General features: G+C 47.1%; 1 protein-coding gene across 2 annotated transcripts in view; it reads left to right on the forward strand.

Moving 5' to 3' along the window:
* Positions 1-6,391: 6,391 nt before the first annotated feature.
* Positions 6,392-19,586, forward strand: part of LOC119442724 (beta-arrestin-1) — a 33,738-nt gene continuing 20,543 nt past the window's right edge. The window contains exon 1 of one of the 2 annotated variants that reach the window (XM_037707707.2): positions 6,392-6,682. Coding sequence is in view for 1 of the 2 variants with exons in the window: in XM_037707706.2 (XP_037563634.1) it covers positions 7,326-7,363 (38 nt within the window). In the remaining variant the exon portion in view is untranslated. Of the gene's footprint in view, positions 6,683-7,144; positions 7,364-19,586 lie in introns of those variants that run through there. The other variant, XM_037707706.2, reaches the window with a different exon arrangement.

Here is a 19,586-nt window from a genome sequence, read left to right on the forward strand (position 1 = left end):
GCGATTGGGCCGTACAGCTGCAAAGTAGCGCAGCCTTTATTTTCCGACAATGACTGATAAAAGATACCATGACTTTTCTTTTTTACCAGATAGCGTCACTAATGTACCAGCTGTATAGGTGCGTATCGAACAGATCTATATAAGCGTGCTGCATATTTACCGAAACGTCAGATCACGTGGAAACTTTCAATATGTTTTTGACCTTTCGCGCCGCAGCACTTAGACTGCTTATACGTGTATGTTTTCTAAACGAGGTAACGTACCAGCTGCCAAGACCAGACGTGTGTGCTCCTATATGAACAGGAACTGACGAGCGCGCGCGACGGACGAAGTCACCTTGCATTTTCATTGTGAATTCCGGGTGTGTGGGGCGGCTGAGTTGCGGGAACCGCACTCTATTATGGCGAGTGAAGCCTTCTTGCACGTGCACGCGTGTTAGAGAACTTTCTTCGTGTATGCTAAGGCCTACAGTAAGTGCGTGAATTGCGTCGCTGTGTTTCGCCTGCCGCGAAACTGGATTTCCAACCTACTTGTGGCCATTCGGGATGGGAAAGGGAGAATGCAGGGCAATCAAGTTTCATTTGCGGCGTTTATATGTAGATTAAAGCGATGCCTTTAATGGCTATTAAAAAAAACTTAGTGTTTGCATTTTTTTTTTAAATCTTGGTGCACGATAGTTAATTGGGACCCCCTGTATAGATAGTCGTGTTCTATCGGGACTAAGGTGGGGCGCTTCTGAACGAGATCTGCTACAAGTGTATCGGGCGTTTTTGTATGGGCTACGTTACAGCATGCTTGTACTATCTAATAACATGAGGTCATGTCTGCGCACAATGGAGGACCTTCAGGCACAAGCACTGCGGATATATGCCTTAGCTTGCCACGCTGCACCTCAAGTAAGGGCACAGTAGTGGAAGCATAGGCTTGCCCAATCAACATACCCAGGTCATGTGAACCTATCTTCGCCTGCTTACTATAGATACTCGCACCATCCTATGTCATCACTTCCAAGAACGAACCTGGACTGCGAGCGCTTAAAAGCAGTTGCATGTCATGTAAGCATCATTACTGGAAGCTCCAGGCCATCGTCATCCCCGAAACACTTTCCTGGACAATACCGAGACCATTAGAGAGGCTTGAAGTACCTGGGGTCACGAAGACATCCCACGTTTCTTCCATTAACTTGAAACAGCTCCCCCTGTCCCATATATTTACGTTATGTAGTGGAAGTGTGCGAGTATATGGTCCTATGGTTCGGTCGTATACGATCTGCCACAACGGCTGCGTTTATCCCGTAACTTGGCATTACCCGGCGATTTCAATTGGAACACAAATCGACATCTACGGCAGCGGCAGTGGAACTGGCTACTATACGGGAGAGGCTGTTTGTTTTACCAGAGCTCAGGCAACTCATAAATGGACGGTGTTCTGCGATGCCAAGTCAGCGTACGTTGGAGGTGCCAAAATGCTTTTTGAAGAAAGGACCCTACTAAGTGCTCGGGCTAGAAATGCAGAACTTCAGCACAGTGCCCAGCGAAGGGGGCCACTTTGCCTATAGTCACTGTGGTGTAATTGTCAATGAACTCGCTGAAAATGAGGTAAGATCGGCACTGTTTATCCCTGATTACACGAAGTGCGGGTTGCCTACTCGCGACCTGATACTATAACATTTCAAAGACATACGGTGCTTACCCAGACAGCATCCACAGACGCCTGCATGGGATCGACCCAGATGGAAAATTCCGTTAGTCCCCAAAGGTTTCGCGAAGCCAAGCGTCATTGCACCTCAGGATTCGGCTAGGCGTTGCTTTCAGATGCCAATATACGCACACGCACCTCATCGGGCGGTTGAATAGCCCTTATTGTGAGCATCGTCAGACGCCTGAAATAATGGAACACATATGTGATTGTTCAGCATATATGCTAGAGCCGACGGACGTTGTACAATTTCCTAGCCAACTTTAATTTTGGCGGGCCACGCTGTTCTCAGCCCATGGCCTGATTCAACAACTGCCAAGCGGACAACGGTTTCCTCCTCCCCCCCCCCCCCCAAAAAAAAAAAAGTTTTTTTTTTCTTTGGGGGGGGGGGGGGGGGGGGCGCTGCCGGCCCTCCCATGCCCCCCTCTGGCGCCGCCCATGCATTTTCGGCATTTCACAGTAAAACCGTTTTTTACAATTGTTCACTCCCTTATGGGAGTACATTCTACTCCCTCCATGACTGCCCATGACTCCCTCCATGAGCTCTGGGCCGTCCGGATGGCCGAAGACGCCGCCAGAAAGCAAGGGCTGGCCGCCGTCTGAGGAAGGGGAGGCCTCGGGTTAGTCTCCCAACCCCCGCCGCCCCCAGACCCCATCATGGACAAAATAAAGTTTTATCTCTCTCTCTCCATGACTGCCGGTTATAGCTGCTTTCAGGGAGCACTGATAAATAGTCAAATGCTGCGATGCGGTTGTAACAGGTCACACAAGTACTGAAAGTTATGCTACATAAGACGGATAAGAAGAGACAAGACACCCGGCACTAATATACGCAAAACATCCAAGCATAACGTCGTCCAGCTCAGTGGAATGACTGGCCCGCCGGGCAGCGCTGTCTTTTTTTCAGAAATTAGGAATATTTGGCTCGCGTATATGAGATCTGTCTGCCTATACACTTACGTGGGAAGTGAAGCTCAACTGACGGGTTGAGGATTGTATAGAAACGAGCAAATTCAGTCACACCGAGCACGTGTTCCTCATCTCCCCTCCCCAAAATTTCTGTGTGCCAGAGAGGTAAAACGACGCGCACCAACACCCGTCTGTACCCCCCCCCCCCCCCTTTCCTTTATTTTGTAAGCCTTCTAAATGTGTACTTTCTTTCGATGACGCAGATACATTTGCATTTTAATTTATTTGAAATATATTAATCACGGCAGAGAGAGCTGCCAAAATACTTGTTAATGTATTTTAACAAGTATTGAGTTAATCATGTATATTAAGGAGAAGGATGTATACAGGGTATATGCTTCCATGACGCAACCATATCGGCTGTACCCCACTTCTACACTTTCGGTGAAACAAAACTGCAGCTGCTGTTGGGAGCCCGTGTTCGAAGACCTTACTTTGTGGCGACCGAAAGGTTTACATTGCTGTATGTGTTGCTGTATCGCCATCCATCTTGTGGCCAAAAATATTACAATCTCCATAGTAAACATTTCAGCACTTCAATTCATCAATCAGTAAACGCCCCAGAAATGGTCCATCTCCTGCGATTCCAAGGCACGCACGCACGCACGCACGCACGCACGCACGCACACACACGCACACGCACACACACACACACACACACACACACACACACACACACACACACACACACACACACACACACACACACACACACACACACACACACACACACACACACACACACACATACCGAGACTGAAAATTCATCTCAGTTCCGGCAAGCAGAATGTACATATACGTCCATCATGGCCCCCAGAAAAAAGATCTCGATCCACTTTGGGGTGATGACGCGCAGTTTGAGAAACACTATAGTATATAGGAACTCAACTCTCGCGGACATGTGTCAATCATAGACTATAATTAAGTAGCCGGACACCCTCAAAATGCTTAGCATAACATTGCTTCGCTGTTCGCGGGCCTTATTTATTTATTTATTTATTTATTTATTTATTTATTTATTTATTTATTTATTTATTTATTTATTTATTTATTTATTTATTATTTATCTATCTATCTATCTATCTATGTAGGCGATTTCGACGTGTATGGACGGTGATGATCCTAAACAAGAGAGTAGAGTAATGTTGCTTGCATGCGTGTCGAACGTTGCGCCGCATGTTTATACAGGATAGCAAAAAAAAAAAAAAAAAAGACTATTTACTGTTTTTATAACGCACCTACAGGCAGAACGCTGCAGCATGATCACACGTTACAGCGGACGCCGTTATACATAGATTGTCGGAGAATAACAACGCGTGTAGAAACGACTTCGCCAAAACGAAGTAAGTGGATGGACCAAACCTGCAAACCACATCTTGCGCACGCACATATTAAAAGATAGAGAGAGAACCAGCGATGGAGATAAAATGTACAAGTGGGCATGCTTTCATTTCACCGGTATCTCATGAAGCGCACTTAATTTTGTAGTTTATTTTTTGCCTATTTCCTTTTACGTAGCGCGCACGCGCGTGGCTACATGGAACGACTCGCACAATGAGACAAAGTAACCTGGATACCGGTATGCTTTGTGCGCAGAGGCACTTTTCCTCGCCATTATGCAAAGGAAGACACGTTCACGTTGCGCGCGATCGTGCTCGCGCCGTTCTCCGCCGCTCAGATCCGTATTGCGAGAGCAATAAGGAAGAGGAGGGGGAATCGTTATTCAAACAACTTGCGTCTGAGATGGAATGATCTGTCGCCAGCTAATATTAGTTGTTGTCTACGGCGCGCACAACGCCACATGCGAAGATCAGGCAGGATCAAAAACTGACACACATGCTTGTTAGTGCACGGGCGATGCCTGTCAGGTGGGACGCGTCCTTCGACGACGCGTGTAAATCGGTCTGGCGCGTTCTTTACGACGCGCTTTCTTTTCTCTGTGGCGTGTATTTACCCTTACCACCTTACCACCTTACCACCTTACCACACCTTACCAAAACCGATGTTTTGGTAAGGTGTGGTAAAACATGTACTAACCAGCCCAATTGTCACTTCTACTGAACGTAAATACCAATATGTGCGTTGGGTCAGCATATATATATATATATATATATATATATATATATATATATATATATATATATATATATATATATATTGTAAAGACGAAGTGAACTTGGCCGCGGGCGCTCGCAATGAGGGCGCTGGAAGAGAAAGACGACGAAAAAGCGAATAGAACAGCCGGCCCAGTGAACGGGTGCTGTCTCTCTTGTCTCCTGTTCTTTCCTTTACAATATATATATATATATATATATATTATTTTTACTTGCAGGCTTCTATCTATTAAGCTAAGATTGTTAAACCATCAAGCTAACCTAAAGCTATCAAGCTAAACTCGACTATTGGCAGTGGTATCAAAGAGCAAGAACTAATCAACTCTTAGAATTCCCGCTCTCCTGTGTAGCCACAGCAATAGCTGCGGTGCATTATGGAACCATCATTCATATGTATTCTGTAATAAAACTGCGACCACCACATGCGATTAATTAAGTTGTGTGAAAGTGTGAATTCTGTGCACTAAGACCATAACAGTTATCGCTAGTACATCTTATAGTATACTATAAACATGTTTCTAACGCTAGCTTCAGGTATGTGAATTCAGTCGTTGATTTCTTGCCATTTCAACAGTCTTCAAATTTTCCATCGCCTTAAAGGCAATGAATCAATCATGTCCACCAAGGCCTGTGAGAGAGCCTTTGCCCGCATTTTGTCCCATGACGCTGCGAAATATTACATAGCGATTGAGCCAGTAGCGCACACAGGATCTCTGCCAAAGGAGGGGGGGGGGGGGTTGACAGTTTGCTTAGTTTGCCAATACCATCCAAACAGCACTAATTTCAATTTCTTCACGGAAAATTGTCAAAAAAATGCGCTTTTTGCGCAAGTTTGCGAGTGTACAGGCGATTGCGCACCTTACATCTTAGTTGCAGTACTCAAAGGCGCAAGGAAAGAAAAGGGGTTAAACAAAAGAGGCGGGGAGGGGGGGGGGGGGGGTTACAACCCCCGAAACCCCCCGTCGGTGCGCCACTGGCTTGAGCTAACGAAAAATTTGCTTTCTTTCACAGAAGTTCCGCCATTGCGCAAAGCAAGATGCAAGCTTTGGTTATTCGCGCAAAAAAAAAAAAAAAAAATAAAGCACTGCAACATTCCAGTGCCTTTCGTGCACGCTACTACACCTCTAAGTGTTTGTTTCTAGCGAATACAAGTCAGCGAACAAAGTTTGCGTGTTTATTTGACAAGTACGAAATAAAACAAATACGTCATTCAAATAGTACAAGATCACAATAACATCAGCTTGTTTCATATGTTCGCGCCATGAAAAAGACCAACGTTCGCTGATAAGCCGTTCATTATTCCTGTTTCTGGCCGTTCATTTGATGGGTATCGTTGAATTTCAAAGAGTTCTATGTTCAAGTTTACGTGAATTGTCAAAAAATTATTGCAAGACATGTATTTAATGCAGCGATAAATTAGTACCTGCTTGGATAATCCCTGTTATTTTCTTCGAGCGCGCACGACGTTTGGCACGACGCGCAGCCAAAATTTACAAAGATGGCGAACTTGGTCACGCGACACAGCGTGGCCAATCGGCGCAAACAGCAGCGCGTCGCGCGAGTAGCCGTGCTCTCTCTCTATCCTGGTGTTTTCCGCAGCGCCCTCTGTCCGTCCGAGCGCCTGCGCGAGACTCCGTCCGCGCTTGATTTTTGCCGCTGGGAGTGTCGGATGCGCGAACGAGACGCCGCCCGAACCGTAGCGTGTGTTAACGTGCGCGTCGGGCGCGGCTCGCGGGCCCTGTGAGCAGCATTGATGCGGACCTCCGCCTGCGGGCATCCACACCCGAGGAGCCGGCAAAGCACGCCTCGCCCCGACTGACAAGCATCCGCCATTGCGCCGAGCCACTTTGCCGCTGCGGCGCCCACCTCGGAAGCCATCCGTCACCACCTGCGGATCTCGGGTACGACAGCTTGCTCTTCACTCTCCAGCACGCTCCGTCAGGTCATTGTTGCATGACGGCCCGAAGACAAGCGCGCGATTTGCACGGCGCTTCGGTTGCGAGCCGTGTGTGTGTGTATGTGAGCGCGCGCGCGCGCGCGTCATTTTTTTTTTCTCGGGAAGAGAGCAGACCGCGGCCCGGCGGCGGCGGTGGCTTTTGCTACGATTTCCTTTTTTTTTTTTTTTTTTTTTTTCCCGTTTCACTGCGCGCTGACCAAGTAGGTAGGCCCAAGGCCGGCGCTTTAAACGGATGTAACCTTCGACTCCTCTGCAACAACAACGTACCGCGAAACCGGCAATTTATGCCCCTCCTCCCTCGGCGGCTTTCGAGCGTTGCGGGCGAGGAAACGGCTCGGGACCGGAACCATTTGACGGCAGGGCGCGTGCGTCACTGACGACGAGCGAGTATTTTTCAAAGACATCGGGCCGCGCGTTAGTGCTGCAGTTGGTCTGGTGTCCCTGGAAGGCCTTCAGCGTGCCTTGCGACGCCTGCGGAGGATCCACTGGCGGAAAAGAAGCGATTAAAACGTCCGCTCGGCTCTGCAGAGAGAAAACGCAGCAAGCCGGTGAAGCCCCGGTGCTAGATATGTCAAAATGCCGTGGAAATGAATGGACAAGAAGCTTTGTTTGCTTCGCTCGCAAGGTAAACTCTCAGCGGTGCGCGCAATTTCCTCCTCCATTTGCTCGCGCTAGAGGCTCTTGAGCACGGCTTAGTGACTTGCCCGAGGCGAGAGCGTAAAAGCAATGACATATGCTTAGCGCACGGATTTTTTTTTTTTCGTTATGCATATTTATCCTGTATAAGTGCTCATACGTAGAAAGTCTGGTTATCTAAACCTATGCGTGAATGTGGAAGATCGAAACATATTCGCCCGCTGCTGTGTCGGGGCTGAGTTGTGCTTGTAACAAGTGCCACAGTCCGGTTCCCGAGATACGCGAAGTCTGCATTGCGGAGAAAGCGCTTTGGATCCCACGAACAAAAAAACGTAGCTTGAACCGTTTGCTTGCAGATTCCGAACGAAGTCCTTCATCAGGATCATCTTGGTCGTGCCTTGCACATTTTTCCATGTTGATAGGGGTAAAAAAAGGAAAGTTGCTTAATGTCCTTATACATTGCTGCTTACTCGATGGTTGCTAAAATTATGTAAGTACATTCGCTTCGACGGTAAGATAACTAAAGCTGTTGTGAGTCGTCAAAATATCGAGTCAATGCAGTCGAGCCATTTTGACAAATAATACAAGAAAAAAAGCATCGCGATTCCGCACGTAACGCTGTTTCGACCTGCTAATCTGTAGCCCGCTGTAAAATGTGGGCTCTATAAATGAATATATATATATATATATATATATATATATATATATATATATATATATATGCCGAGCCTAGTTTCGTAACAATCACGAAGGAGTTCAGCTGTGATGGGGCTCGTGGGAAGCAGAGGTATTTTGCGCAAGAGCCCGGTGGGGACGAAGCAGATGTTTGTTCCTTTCACTGCAATAAAATTACTATTGTCGCTTCTTGACTGATTGCAAAGGTTTATTGGATTTGCGCTCTCGACATCCTCACGCCGGATCGACTCTTTGGGATGATTACCGTGCCGTGACTTAGCGCCTCTTAGCAGGGAAAAAAAAAAAAAAAAAAAAAGCTTCGACGGCTTTGTAGCAAACTTTCAGAAGGCTGAGATTCGCTCGCAAAACACGCGCAACAACTTGGAGGAAGTCACCTGTCATTAATGTCGAAAAATTTATTGTTGGCATCCGAGCGATGTTTTTTTTTCTTTTTTTTTTTTTTTTTTTTTCTGCGCACTACGCACGAGAAATTGGATGACATTTGTTGAACACCCGTGGAATGCGCATAAACTCGGCCGAACCTGCAAAACAAGAAATTTCCTGTTCGTATTTCGCTCTATCGTTTCTTTTTTATGTTTTTCCTCGGTCATATATAGTCGTTTTTTCTTTTTGAGCTTGCCAGATTGTTTCACGTTCGGTCGCGCTTTGTGCACCGTCGCGCGCGCGTTGTGTTTCGGATTGGGTTCTGCTGCTGCTCTCCAGCTGCTGACGTCACTACCAGCCTTGAAACGCTGCCTGCACGTGCTACGAACGCGGAATGAAAACACTTGTGGAGTGCCAAGAATCTCGGCACCCCGTCAGTGTGCGGAGCTCATACCGGCACGTTCAGGTGTCAAGGCAGGTCACTAGGTTTGAAAAAGCCCTGGAAATGCGGTGCATAACGGACCGAGCGCTAACAAGGAGCGCACTTTTCTCACTGGCGCTCCCTTCGACTTATATACGGTTTTGTTGAAACCTTCGTTGCATTCGTTCCGAGTACGACCGGCCCGCAAGTGATAAGGCTATAAAGTGAGAATATGTAAATCCGCCGCGTACACGTTACATGCAAACATTGTCCGCATACGCCTTTGTTTTAGGGCTGCTACCGTATTGAACTGATAAGTATAATCGATGAGGCCATGTAAGTATACGGCGGTTCCCGCAGGATCACCGAAGCGATAAGCAGCACCTGTGCTCGGTTACGCTCAAAAAATTATTTACACGCTTTTGCACCCAAATAATAATTTCCATGTAAATCCTCCTAACACCCCTTGTACAATACATACATTGCACATTGCCTTCGAAAATTTTTCGAAATTCACTCCGAAGTTATTGCGCAAAATATTCATTCCGGGTATGAGGTATACGGTGCATGTATAACTGCAAAGAAGCTGTTTACTCATATTCTTATCATCCGCGTTCGAGAAATTTGACACTCAATCGATCTAGACCTCTGTGGCGTCGGAGACGGCCGAAAGCAACCTTGAGGTGTGTTTCGAAATCATGCGCGAAAGTACCGCTCGCTGCAGCAACATGGTCATGTACTACACGTAGTTCCATCATCTCTGCGTTTAAGCAATGAAATGCAGTTTTTACCTTAGGAAACATAAGTAGATGACGAAGATTTTTTTTTTTTTTTTTCACGTACATAGAGACGCAGCTTTTGGCATCTAACCGTGGTATTTAAATTTAAAAAAAAATGTTTTTCAAGCTCATAACAGCAGACAATGAAAACCACCTTGAGGAGCTATTATATCCCATAGTTGTGTTCGGGTCCCGAGAGGATATATCTAAAACTCTGGCTCGCTGCTTTCTTGTCAAGAACGCTGTGTCACGCTGATACGCGCATGCCTTTCGAGACCTGAAAGTATAGACCTGAAAGACACTCCGGATAGATGATTGTTGTTTGGGGACAAGATAAGCCCCAAAGGGCGCGAATTTTTCTTAGTGTAGTCGTTTCTATAGAAAAGCCGTCTGGAAACGTTGGTGGCGCCTCTTCATCTGCTGTGGGATAAAATACAGGTGGCTTGCCCCTGCATAAGCGAGACAGTGGTTGGGGATTCCCCCGCACCATTAGCAACCATTCCACTACGTATAGTACAATCCAAGAACCGTTGCGTTCGTGGCGAGGTTTTGTCGCAACACACGTCTTTGCGTTATCTCGTGAGCGCAACGTTTTGATGCGCATTTATAACGTTGGCGTGCCTCTGTTGTCACGAATGCGCCAATTCTTAAAAGGTACGCTTTATAGAGAGACACTAAATCACTCTGGACCACGGTGGTTTTAACTGACAGTCAGCTTTCAAAACTTCAGTTTTAGAGTTAATTTCGCAGCAATAGCGTCATTGTGACGTCACGGATTTCAAAGTACTCGTATATTCTCGTGTCTGGGGGCCGCGGTGGCACAGCAAATGTTCTCGAAACTTGCTACACTTAGTGTTTGGCTCTCTAAGGACACAGTGTAGCCAGTCTTTCACCGGTTACAAATTACCTATCTTTAACATTAACGAATTAACCGAGCAGACGACGTCAAAATTCATGACGTCATGGCGAGCTGGTGCGAAAACTTCACGGCGGCGACGTCACCACCACCAGTTTTTTCGTTTTTGCATCTTTTCTGGGGTCTTCTTTTATACTGTATATATACAAGGGTAATTTACTAATACAGCCTAATACAGCACGCCGTATTTTTTTATGTTTAATTTCCATTTAACATCCAAACATTTTCACAGACCTATGCGTAGGTGCACGTTAACGAACCCCAGCTAATCAAAATTAGTGCGCTATCCCCCACTATAACCCGTAGCATCGGGTCGAGGTTTCGAGTCAATCAATAAAATCAATCAGTTGGTCAGTCATTCATTCATTGGCTTTCAGAAGCTCTGGCCGTTCACAAGCTATGGCCGAAATGCGTCTTCGACACAAGTATTTTGTCGCTGTAGGCTGCCGTCGGTGGTGGTAATCTTGCTACGAGAGGATCTGGGCTTGGTATATTTTCTCAGAGTCGTTTTTAAATTTCTCCAATCGTTTGCCGCGGTTTTGGGCGCCTGGCTGTTGGCTGTCGGGTTATTGTAGTACCAGAAATTGTTGTATGTACGGAATCGCGATTAGTTTCGCATAGGCTGCATAGCCAAATTTTCAGGTAACTTGGATTATTTAAAAAGAGCAACCCCGAGACTCAGAGATACTATCAGCTATCAGCGTCTCTGCTTAGCGCACGGCCGCTATATATATATATATATATATATATATATATATATATATATATATATATATATATATATATATATATAAAGGTAGGGGCTCGCGCCAGCGGATACAGAGGGAGCCCGGGGCACCTTGCAGTATCGCTTTGGGACGTTAACACCCTTCGATCACCTCAATCATGGTGGGGGAAAAGTGTAGCGTTAAATCCCGTTGCCGAAACCGTCAAACCGACAGACAAAGAGAACACCGCTGTCGTGCATTGAAACGATTGTATGGTTAAAGCTTTAATTACTACGATATGCGTAACTTCGGTTTCCGAGTGGTTTGCTTGTGCACAGCATCACGAGGTGTTGCTAAATGTTCGCGCTAAATGCTTGGCGAATTGGTAACTGAAATGGTGAAACACATTAAAGCGCTAATTGAACAGTACAAGGAATTTGATACTATTAACTGGACGAAATCCCATTCTGCATATGCCTTGGAGTTCCTTGTCCCGTCGATTTAGGGCTATTAATATGTTGCCATGCAGGAGTATACTGCTGTCCCCGGCTACATTTCGGTGCCACCTTAGCGGTGGAACTTTAGCGGAAACACGCGTACGTCAGGCTTAAATGTAAAACTGGAGCTATGTATGCCCTCAGTTCATTCCTGTACTATAGAGCGGGTCTCGCCGATTTGTAGCAACAGGAGGGCTTAAACATATCGAGTTCTCCGTATTTAATGGTAATGCCCCGGAGCACACTATGCTCCGCACTTTTTAATCCCTTCTAGCATCCCACCTTCCCTTCCCTGCAACTGGGAGAGCTAGACCGCTCCACCGCAAGAGATGCCTTACACTATATGGTCGCTGCTGTTGGTCCACATCAAATACATCAACACTTCCATGACAAGCGCACTCACCACTGAGACCGGTGACTCAGCCGCGCTTCGACACCGAGGACTCGCACTAACCCCCGTATCCAGAAATGCATCTTAACTTGATGCTTGACTTGATATAAATGAGGTTTGTCGTGAACGCACCTAAGAAAACGCAGTGAGCGGCGCCCTACGCACGTTCACGCCAGGCGTCATTTAGATCCAGTCAAGCATGGGCTTCAAGTTGCATTTCTGAATACGGGGGTAAGAGTCGTTAATAGATTCTCTCTCTCTCTCTCTCTCTCTCTCTCTCTGAGGCATGACATGCAGAAATCGGTTTGTGAAATACGTGATGGAGACATACTATGAGTTCACAGAAGATGACTGCGAGGTTTGCGCGAGTCAGCTCAGTGTTGCTTCGTTTGTGAAGCAGGTGTCATATTGACGCTGAATCATGGTTTTTAGCGCCACAATTCAAATGCGGAAAAGGGAAAAAAAAAAAAAAAAAAAGAAACTAGACAGCAGAAGAGAAAGATCAAGCGCTAACATAACATGCCAGTATGACATGTTATGTTATATATGACATTTCATGTTCTTTTTATTTTGTTGATATGTTTGACCTGTTTTCCAATAAAGCGCGTATAGTTGCGAGGCAGTGCCGCTCTCGTTATGCGCGCGCACGAGATCAGTACGAGGGCGAGAGCATCGCAGTCGGGCAGCGACCCGTCGAAGCAGACACCTCGCACTCCACCCTCGGCTGTATTCGGCGGTGTCGGACGTCGTTCTAGCTGAGGGTTCCAGCGATGCCATTAGAGCGCGTTCCTTGGCCCGGTTTATTGGGAACCACGGGAAATGGGAGGAGGGAGGGATTCCGACCAACTGAACGCTGCCGCACCATCTGGTCTTCAGATTGCGACTGTCCCGAGTCTCGTAAAAGGCGATAGCCGACTCGGCGGGATCCAGAGTGATATCGGAGAGAAATGGGCCGCCGGCGGAAGAAAGGGTGCGAAGGCATCGTGTATAGCTCATACGAGGCGTCCAGGTTGCGCGCAGCAGCATTTCACGATGTGCCCCTCTGATGGTGTTGGCCGCACGTCTTTCTCTCCGGGAGAGTGCATCGATCCGGTGGAGCGCGTCGTTATTATCTTCGGAGTCCTGCGTCGGGAAGAGGGCGGGAAACAAAAAAAGAAAATCGAGGATGAGCCGGCTGTCTCTCTTTCTCTCTGTCGGTTCGTCACGTTTCTCATTGGCACAGTGCGCCGGTGACAACAGTCGCGGGAAAAAGGATAAATCGGGAAAAGACGGGGGAACGACGGGACCGCGCTCTGTGATCTTGATGACCGCGGCAAGCGGACGCTCTGTATATATAAGCGGCAGAGATATTTCAATCTGCACAATGGTTGGTGCGGACTGATTGAGAAGTTTTTGGGGGTCTGCCGTGTCATTCGGTTTACTGCGCTGGTATGTCGCGCGGGAGGCAATGAAAAGAACGGGAACTAAATTGGTCGTCCTTTCCATTGTCTTTTGTTCGAAATGCCAGCGCAGTAGACCGGTCGTACCGCAGTTGATAGCCCTACCGAAGGTTGTTTCTCGTGGGAACAACTTACCGTTTTCTTTGTATCCACGTTTTTTTTTTTATTATTTTGCCTCATCTTGTTAAACTCAAATTACAACCGCATGATTCCAACAGAAAATAATCCATGGAAAGCATGGGAGAAATTTGTCATCTCAATAAAAAAAGAATATTATTATTTTTTTAATTGAAGTATAGAAATAGTAAGGGAAAAAAGCAAATGAAAGTGGATTGAAAGACAACTCGCCGCAGGTGAGACCCGAACGCACATCTCCCGCATTCGGTATCCCTGTGCTTCTCACGGCTTCATTATCTGTTGTTTTCACGTGGTTGTAACTATAACTGAAACTTAAGAGAAAGCAAAAAGTGAATGTCAGGCTCAAGGAGGTTTAAAAATAAATGCGTGAGTCTGCAGAGTGAAGCCGGACCGCCGGCTTCTTACCATATAGGCAAGAGGCAACGCTAGCGAATAGCGGAAGATATACGAATCGCTCACTTCCCTCCTCGTGCTATCTAAGGCGGGTAATTCTGCAATACAGATATTGTTCGATGTCTTTCTTTCTGTTACTGGTTTAAAACAAAAGCCTAAACTCTGTCCTCAATTAAGTTTTAAGGCACATCATGGTATTACTACGCAGCCAAACCTAATATTTAGCGAGAAACCGCGAGATTTTATTTTCCTACTAGCCTAGCATTTATAATGGGTGGACAAAAGCAAGTGAGCTGTGAGCGGATTTCAGCTGTCGCAGCCCTCTCTGAGTACAAGTATAGGCAAACTCTCGCTTCACCTGTACTGGTAGAGCGGGGACTCCATCAATCTCTTTAAACCTCCTTGGTCAGGCACCCGTAGTGGGTACGAGCCACGTTATGAAGGCGCATGATCATCATCATCAACCAGGAGCGCGTGCGCACGTGAGCTGCTTCCGCGTGACCCGAGCTGTGGACCGAACGCCCTGTAGCTATACCAGCCCTCTTTGGCAACAGCACCACCGAAACATTCCTGCCCGAGACCGTCAGCTTCCGAAGCTCGAAAGCGTAGTCGAGGACGTGGAACAAGTAAACTGCGAGTCAGGCTAGACCCGGAAGCCTCTTCTCTTTTGTCGCCACAAAACGTCCGACGGCGTCTACCAAGACGGCAGACACCGCGCCACTGTCCAGCGACGAAGAGCTGGGAGTTTCTGCGCACTACACGTGTCACGCCTTTGGTTCCCCCGTCCGGCGTCCTCCCCATACGATGATGAAGAGGACAGAGAGACCGTGCGATGCTCTGCGTCCCTGCGAGCACATCTTCGGTGTGGAAGCCATGGCGGGCTCCTTCATGTCTGACTTCTTCCCTGAGGTCGTGGCCCCTGGCAGTACGGTTCGCCATGGTGCGGGCCCCGGAATTCCACGATGGTCGACGGCGGGGTGCCCATCGACATGATGTCCTCACCCACGGTATCCTTTAGGACTGTACCGGCAGATGCAGCTGCGCGAAATGAGGAATCATGGCGTACACTTCAGTGGGTGCCTGCCACGTCGCAAGAATAAACAAGATTCAACCGTCGGCGCTTTTTATTTCTGCTTTTTATTAGCTTTACCACTACTTCGCTGTATTATTTCTAACACAACCTCATCAACTGTCTGTCTCTGTTGTGTCCTTAACGGCGGTTGCGCGATCGATTCCTGTCGAACGTGCCGAGGCCGCGTTCCTCAAAGCCGCTCAGCTATGATAGTAGTAAGTGGTTCGTATGGAAAGGGAAAGGTTGGCGCTATCTTCTGCAGCTCTTGAGGGAGCACGGCTCAGCGCCAGCTAGAACGCTACTGCGCGTGCGCACAACCCTTATGCCGGCAGCGGAAGGCTTAACGTTGCCCTTGCGCTTCGCTGCAGATGTAGAGCAGATTGCGCGGAGCTTCATTATGCGACCAGTTGATTTTCTTTGTCGTTTTACAGGCAAGCGGCAAAGCCAGCACCACCTAGAGCTAGTCTAGAATTACCATGTGTTGCGTCGCAGAGCCAATTGAGCGCAGCACGACGATGCGTCTATTTGGCTTCGTCGCTTTTGCTGCCAAACGCACTGCGCGTCTGTCGTCTTTTCGTTCGCAGTGTTATTTAAGGTGTCTTTAGTACTTTTCTTTTTCTCTCTTTTTTTCAAGTAAGCGTTTGGCGGTGCTTTCCTTTGCCTGTCTATTCGTCTGTTCGCGCCGTATCGACATACAAAATTTTGGGGAATCGTTTTATTCTTTTCATAGGCCCATGGAGCGCAGCAAAAGCCGTTCTGCTTATATTTCTGCACGACTGTTCACTGATGAGTACGTCAGTCATGCAAAGACGATCCGGTGAAGCAGACGCATTTCCAATCCAGCCAAGCCCACTGAACGCTGAAAAAAATAGAACGAGACGCAAGTGAAACGCAGTTCGAACTTGCCTTTTCTTTTTCTTTTATTTCAGGCTGCGTATGCGCATGGTTTTCATTGCATCTTTCTTCTGCGCTGCCTTGGCACGATATCGCGTATTATTGAAGGAAACTTCAGAGGCCTTGAACGAGACAAGTCCCCTTGTCGGAACATCGACTCCCATCTGAGACACGCCTTGTTCGACCACCGTTGGGCTTCATCTTCCTGCGTATCTCGTGTCTTGTTCCAAAGTAAACAAACATTTATGAGCGGATTGACGAGGACACCAAAACGCGTAGATCAAAAGTCACTCTCGCAGACAGATGAGCGGGATCGCGGTAGCAGAAAATAGATGAACGAAAGTCCGATTTCGCAACAGGCAGTGGAGAGGCAAAATTCTCGGAGCGGAGCAAAGGTTGTTGCTCTAAACGAGAGCAACAGCGAACATTTTGTTGACATTTCCGCCGGCAAAGATCGGCGCAGTGAACCATGCATAGGACGAAACCATTGTGCTTGGTTTTCATTCCCCCCCCCCCCCCCCCCCCTTCTCAGCTCTTTCCTTTCTTTCGCTGTCGTAGACCCGTCAATATAAGTTTCCTCAGCAGCCTACGAGAATGAACGGAAAGGAAAATGATGCCAAGCACGTAGAAGACGGCGGGGAAACGCAGCCTATCGTCTTCGTATGTCGTCGTCTGCACGTACGTACATCATCAGAGGTGGAAGCTAAAGAGGAATATTAAGTTAAGCCGACTTGGTAAATTAAAGTACGCTTCTGGAATAACATAAAGGTTCGCCTTTGTTCCGGCTTGTGTAAAGCCAAGAAAGATGCAATATCTAAAGGCGATCGTGGCGAAGCATTCACGAAGTACTCTCGCTAGCTCTCCGTGACGTCACCGATTTTTTTTTTTTTTTTACAGCGTCTTGTCAAGACTAGGGAGCCTACATGCAACGTTGTTGCATGTAGGCTCCCTAGCCGAGACTAGATTATATTTAATTATCGACAAAAAGTAGTCGGTGTGTTTCAATTCTGGCCAGCAACGGAGACAGTCTACGTAGACAGCTAAGGAGACAGCCGAGACAGCTTCGTGGCCATGTAATGGAACGAGTTTCCAACCGTCTGGATGACGTATGGAAGACGCTTCTGCGACGTGACGCCACCTCGCGGCGACAAGGAAACGTTGAGAAAAGCACTCATTATTTCGATCTGTGTTTTAAGTCTTTGCTCCTGCGAACCTATGGGGAAAAAAACACGATGCGACTTGCATTAAGGGCACAGGAAAGCGGGTCTACGTTTTCTTGTGCGCCTTCCAGTTGAGTTTCCAAGCGTCCTGCTAAGCCGCCATCTTGTTTAGACAGGAAAGTATAGCCTACATCGTTTTTTACTTCGATGCTGTCCTCGCGAAGCTGGGCACTTTGACGTCTTCGTGAGAATTGGAACGAGACTTAAGCTGGCCGCTGTCCGCTTAGCCGTCTTCACGTCTACTTTGCCGCAAAACCTAAAGGCGATCGTGGCGAAGCAGCCACGAAGTTCTCTCGCCAGTTCTCCCTGACGTCACCGATTGTTCTACAGCGTCTTGTCGAGACTAGTTAATTATCGATAAAGGAGTGTTGCATTGAAAAAAGACTCGGGCTGGCAAGTCATTGTGGACTTTTTTTATGCGCGTAGACGGTCCGAGAAAATACATTGAAATCCGTGACGTCATACTGAAGGTAGCAGCTACGGTGCTGAGATTTAGCTGCGAAATAAAAAAAATTCTAATGAAAACAAAAGTTTTGTGCCACGCCTGAGCGAAGTCGCTCAGCTTATCATGAGGTCGCTATAGCATTCATTATAAGCCGCCATAGCGTTAGTCGAAGTACGACCTTCTAATTTACTAATGCTGCCTATGTGAGCTCTTGACGGCCTTTATCTGCTAACACTACCTACCTGCTCCTCACGACCTTATGATGCACTGATTCAGTCTACTCACGATGTATCAACTATGTCTCTACCACAGGGGTGTCACAGACCCCGTGAATGAGGCGCCAACGCCGGGCCAAATCCAAAGCCCACTTATCGGCTTCCGAAAATAACCCCACGAAAGCACGGACAATTAATTAATAAGAGGCCCTCTGGTGCGCCAGCGAACGCTGGTTTCACTTGCATGGCGCTCTTTGGCCAGACCTGGCCCTTGCGCCTCTAAACATCACATATCATCATCGAACGCTGGTGGTCGAAAGACCGAGTCAGAGCCCAGAGTTGTCAAAACTCAACAAAATATATTCTTCAAACAAGGCAGTTACATGCACATGTGTACACTAGGCACATCACAATGCAATTCAGATGGGTGTTAACAAAACATTGGAAAATAATTAACGACAAGCACTAAGAGTTCAACACGTACAATACAGAATGAATAGGAACACAGTGTTCGCTCGTATTCACCCGTGCTGGTCTTGAGCCGGACGACCTCGGCCTAGCTCGAGGCAAATCTCGAAGAAGGAACTTCCGGAAATGCAGACACTCGAGGAACTCGTCGACTAGCTTGCCGGGGAATCCCCTTCTTCTGCAGACGGTCAGTCTTCACGTCAAATCTCTTCAACGGCGCGTTTTGATCCCCCTTGCTGATTCCCGCACGGCGCTTTTTTTATTTAAAAACCTTACAGGCCCATTTAAGGGCATTGGGTCAGGGGGGACACAAAGTATTTCAACAGGAGTAATCAATGTAAATATTAATACAGGCAGGCACAAAATAAGTAAGCGAAAGGCGTCACGATTTGTTAAGCACGCAATGTTATCAGGAAGTCTGTTCCATACGGTTATGACACGTGGCAGTGCTGATGCGTTAAATGAGTGCATTGCCAAATATGGGCATGAAACTATGGCTATTGTTGAGGCGACGTGACGTGCGTGCTGGTACTTCAAGGGGCAACACATGAGGTAGATTACCGTGAACGTATCTATAGAAAAGGCAAAGAAGACATCGTGCGACGAGTTTCAAGTGGCTGGAGCGAAATATCTGCTTTAATCTTAGTTACGCTACCAGTTCTGTCGTAGTTACTCGTGATGAAGCGCTCTGCTCTATTTTGAATTGATTCCAGCATACAAACTAAATATACATGCGGTGACCGTACAGATGACGCAAATTCTAATTGTAGGCGTACAAAAGTCTGATATGCTAATTTACGAACTGTAGCAGGGGATTTACGCAAGTTCCGTCAGAGATAACCCAGAGTTTATGAAGCTTTTGCGCAGGTAGCTGTTTTGCGTGTGCTCCAGGAAAGATGAGTTGTAAGTTCAATGCCAAGGTACTTATAGGACGATGTCAGAGGGACGACGGTGTTATTTATGACCTAAGAAAAGCGAGAGTTTTAATGTTTTCGCGCGAAAGACATAACTTTAGATTTGTCTGAGTTCAGGGTCATCTGTCCACCACCATAAACCACTGCACCAGAAACTGACAAGGTTAATGTCATTCTGTAATAATCAATGGTCGTCGGATGTTGTTATCGTACGGTATAAAATACAATCGTCTGCGAAAATTCT

The sequence above is a fragment of the Dermacentor silvarum genome, chromosome 2 (genome assembly GCF_013339745.2).
Source record: "Dermacentor silvarum isolate Dsil-2018 chromosome 2, BIME_Dsil_1.4, whole genome shotgun sequence".
In the NCBI taxonomy this organism is placed as follows: Eukaryota; Metazoa; Arthropoda; class Arachnida; order Ixodida; family Ixodidae; genus Dermacentor; species Dermacentor silvarum.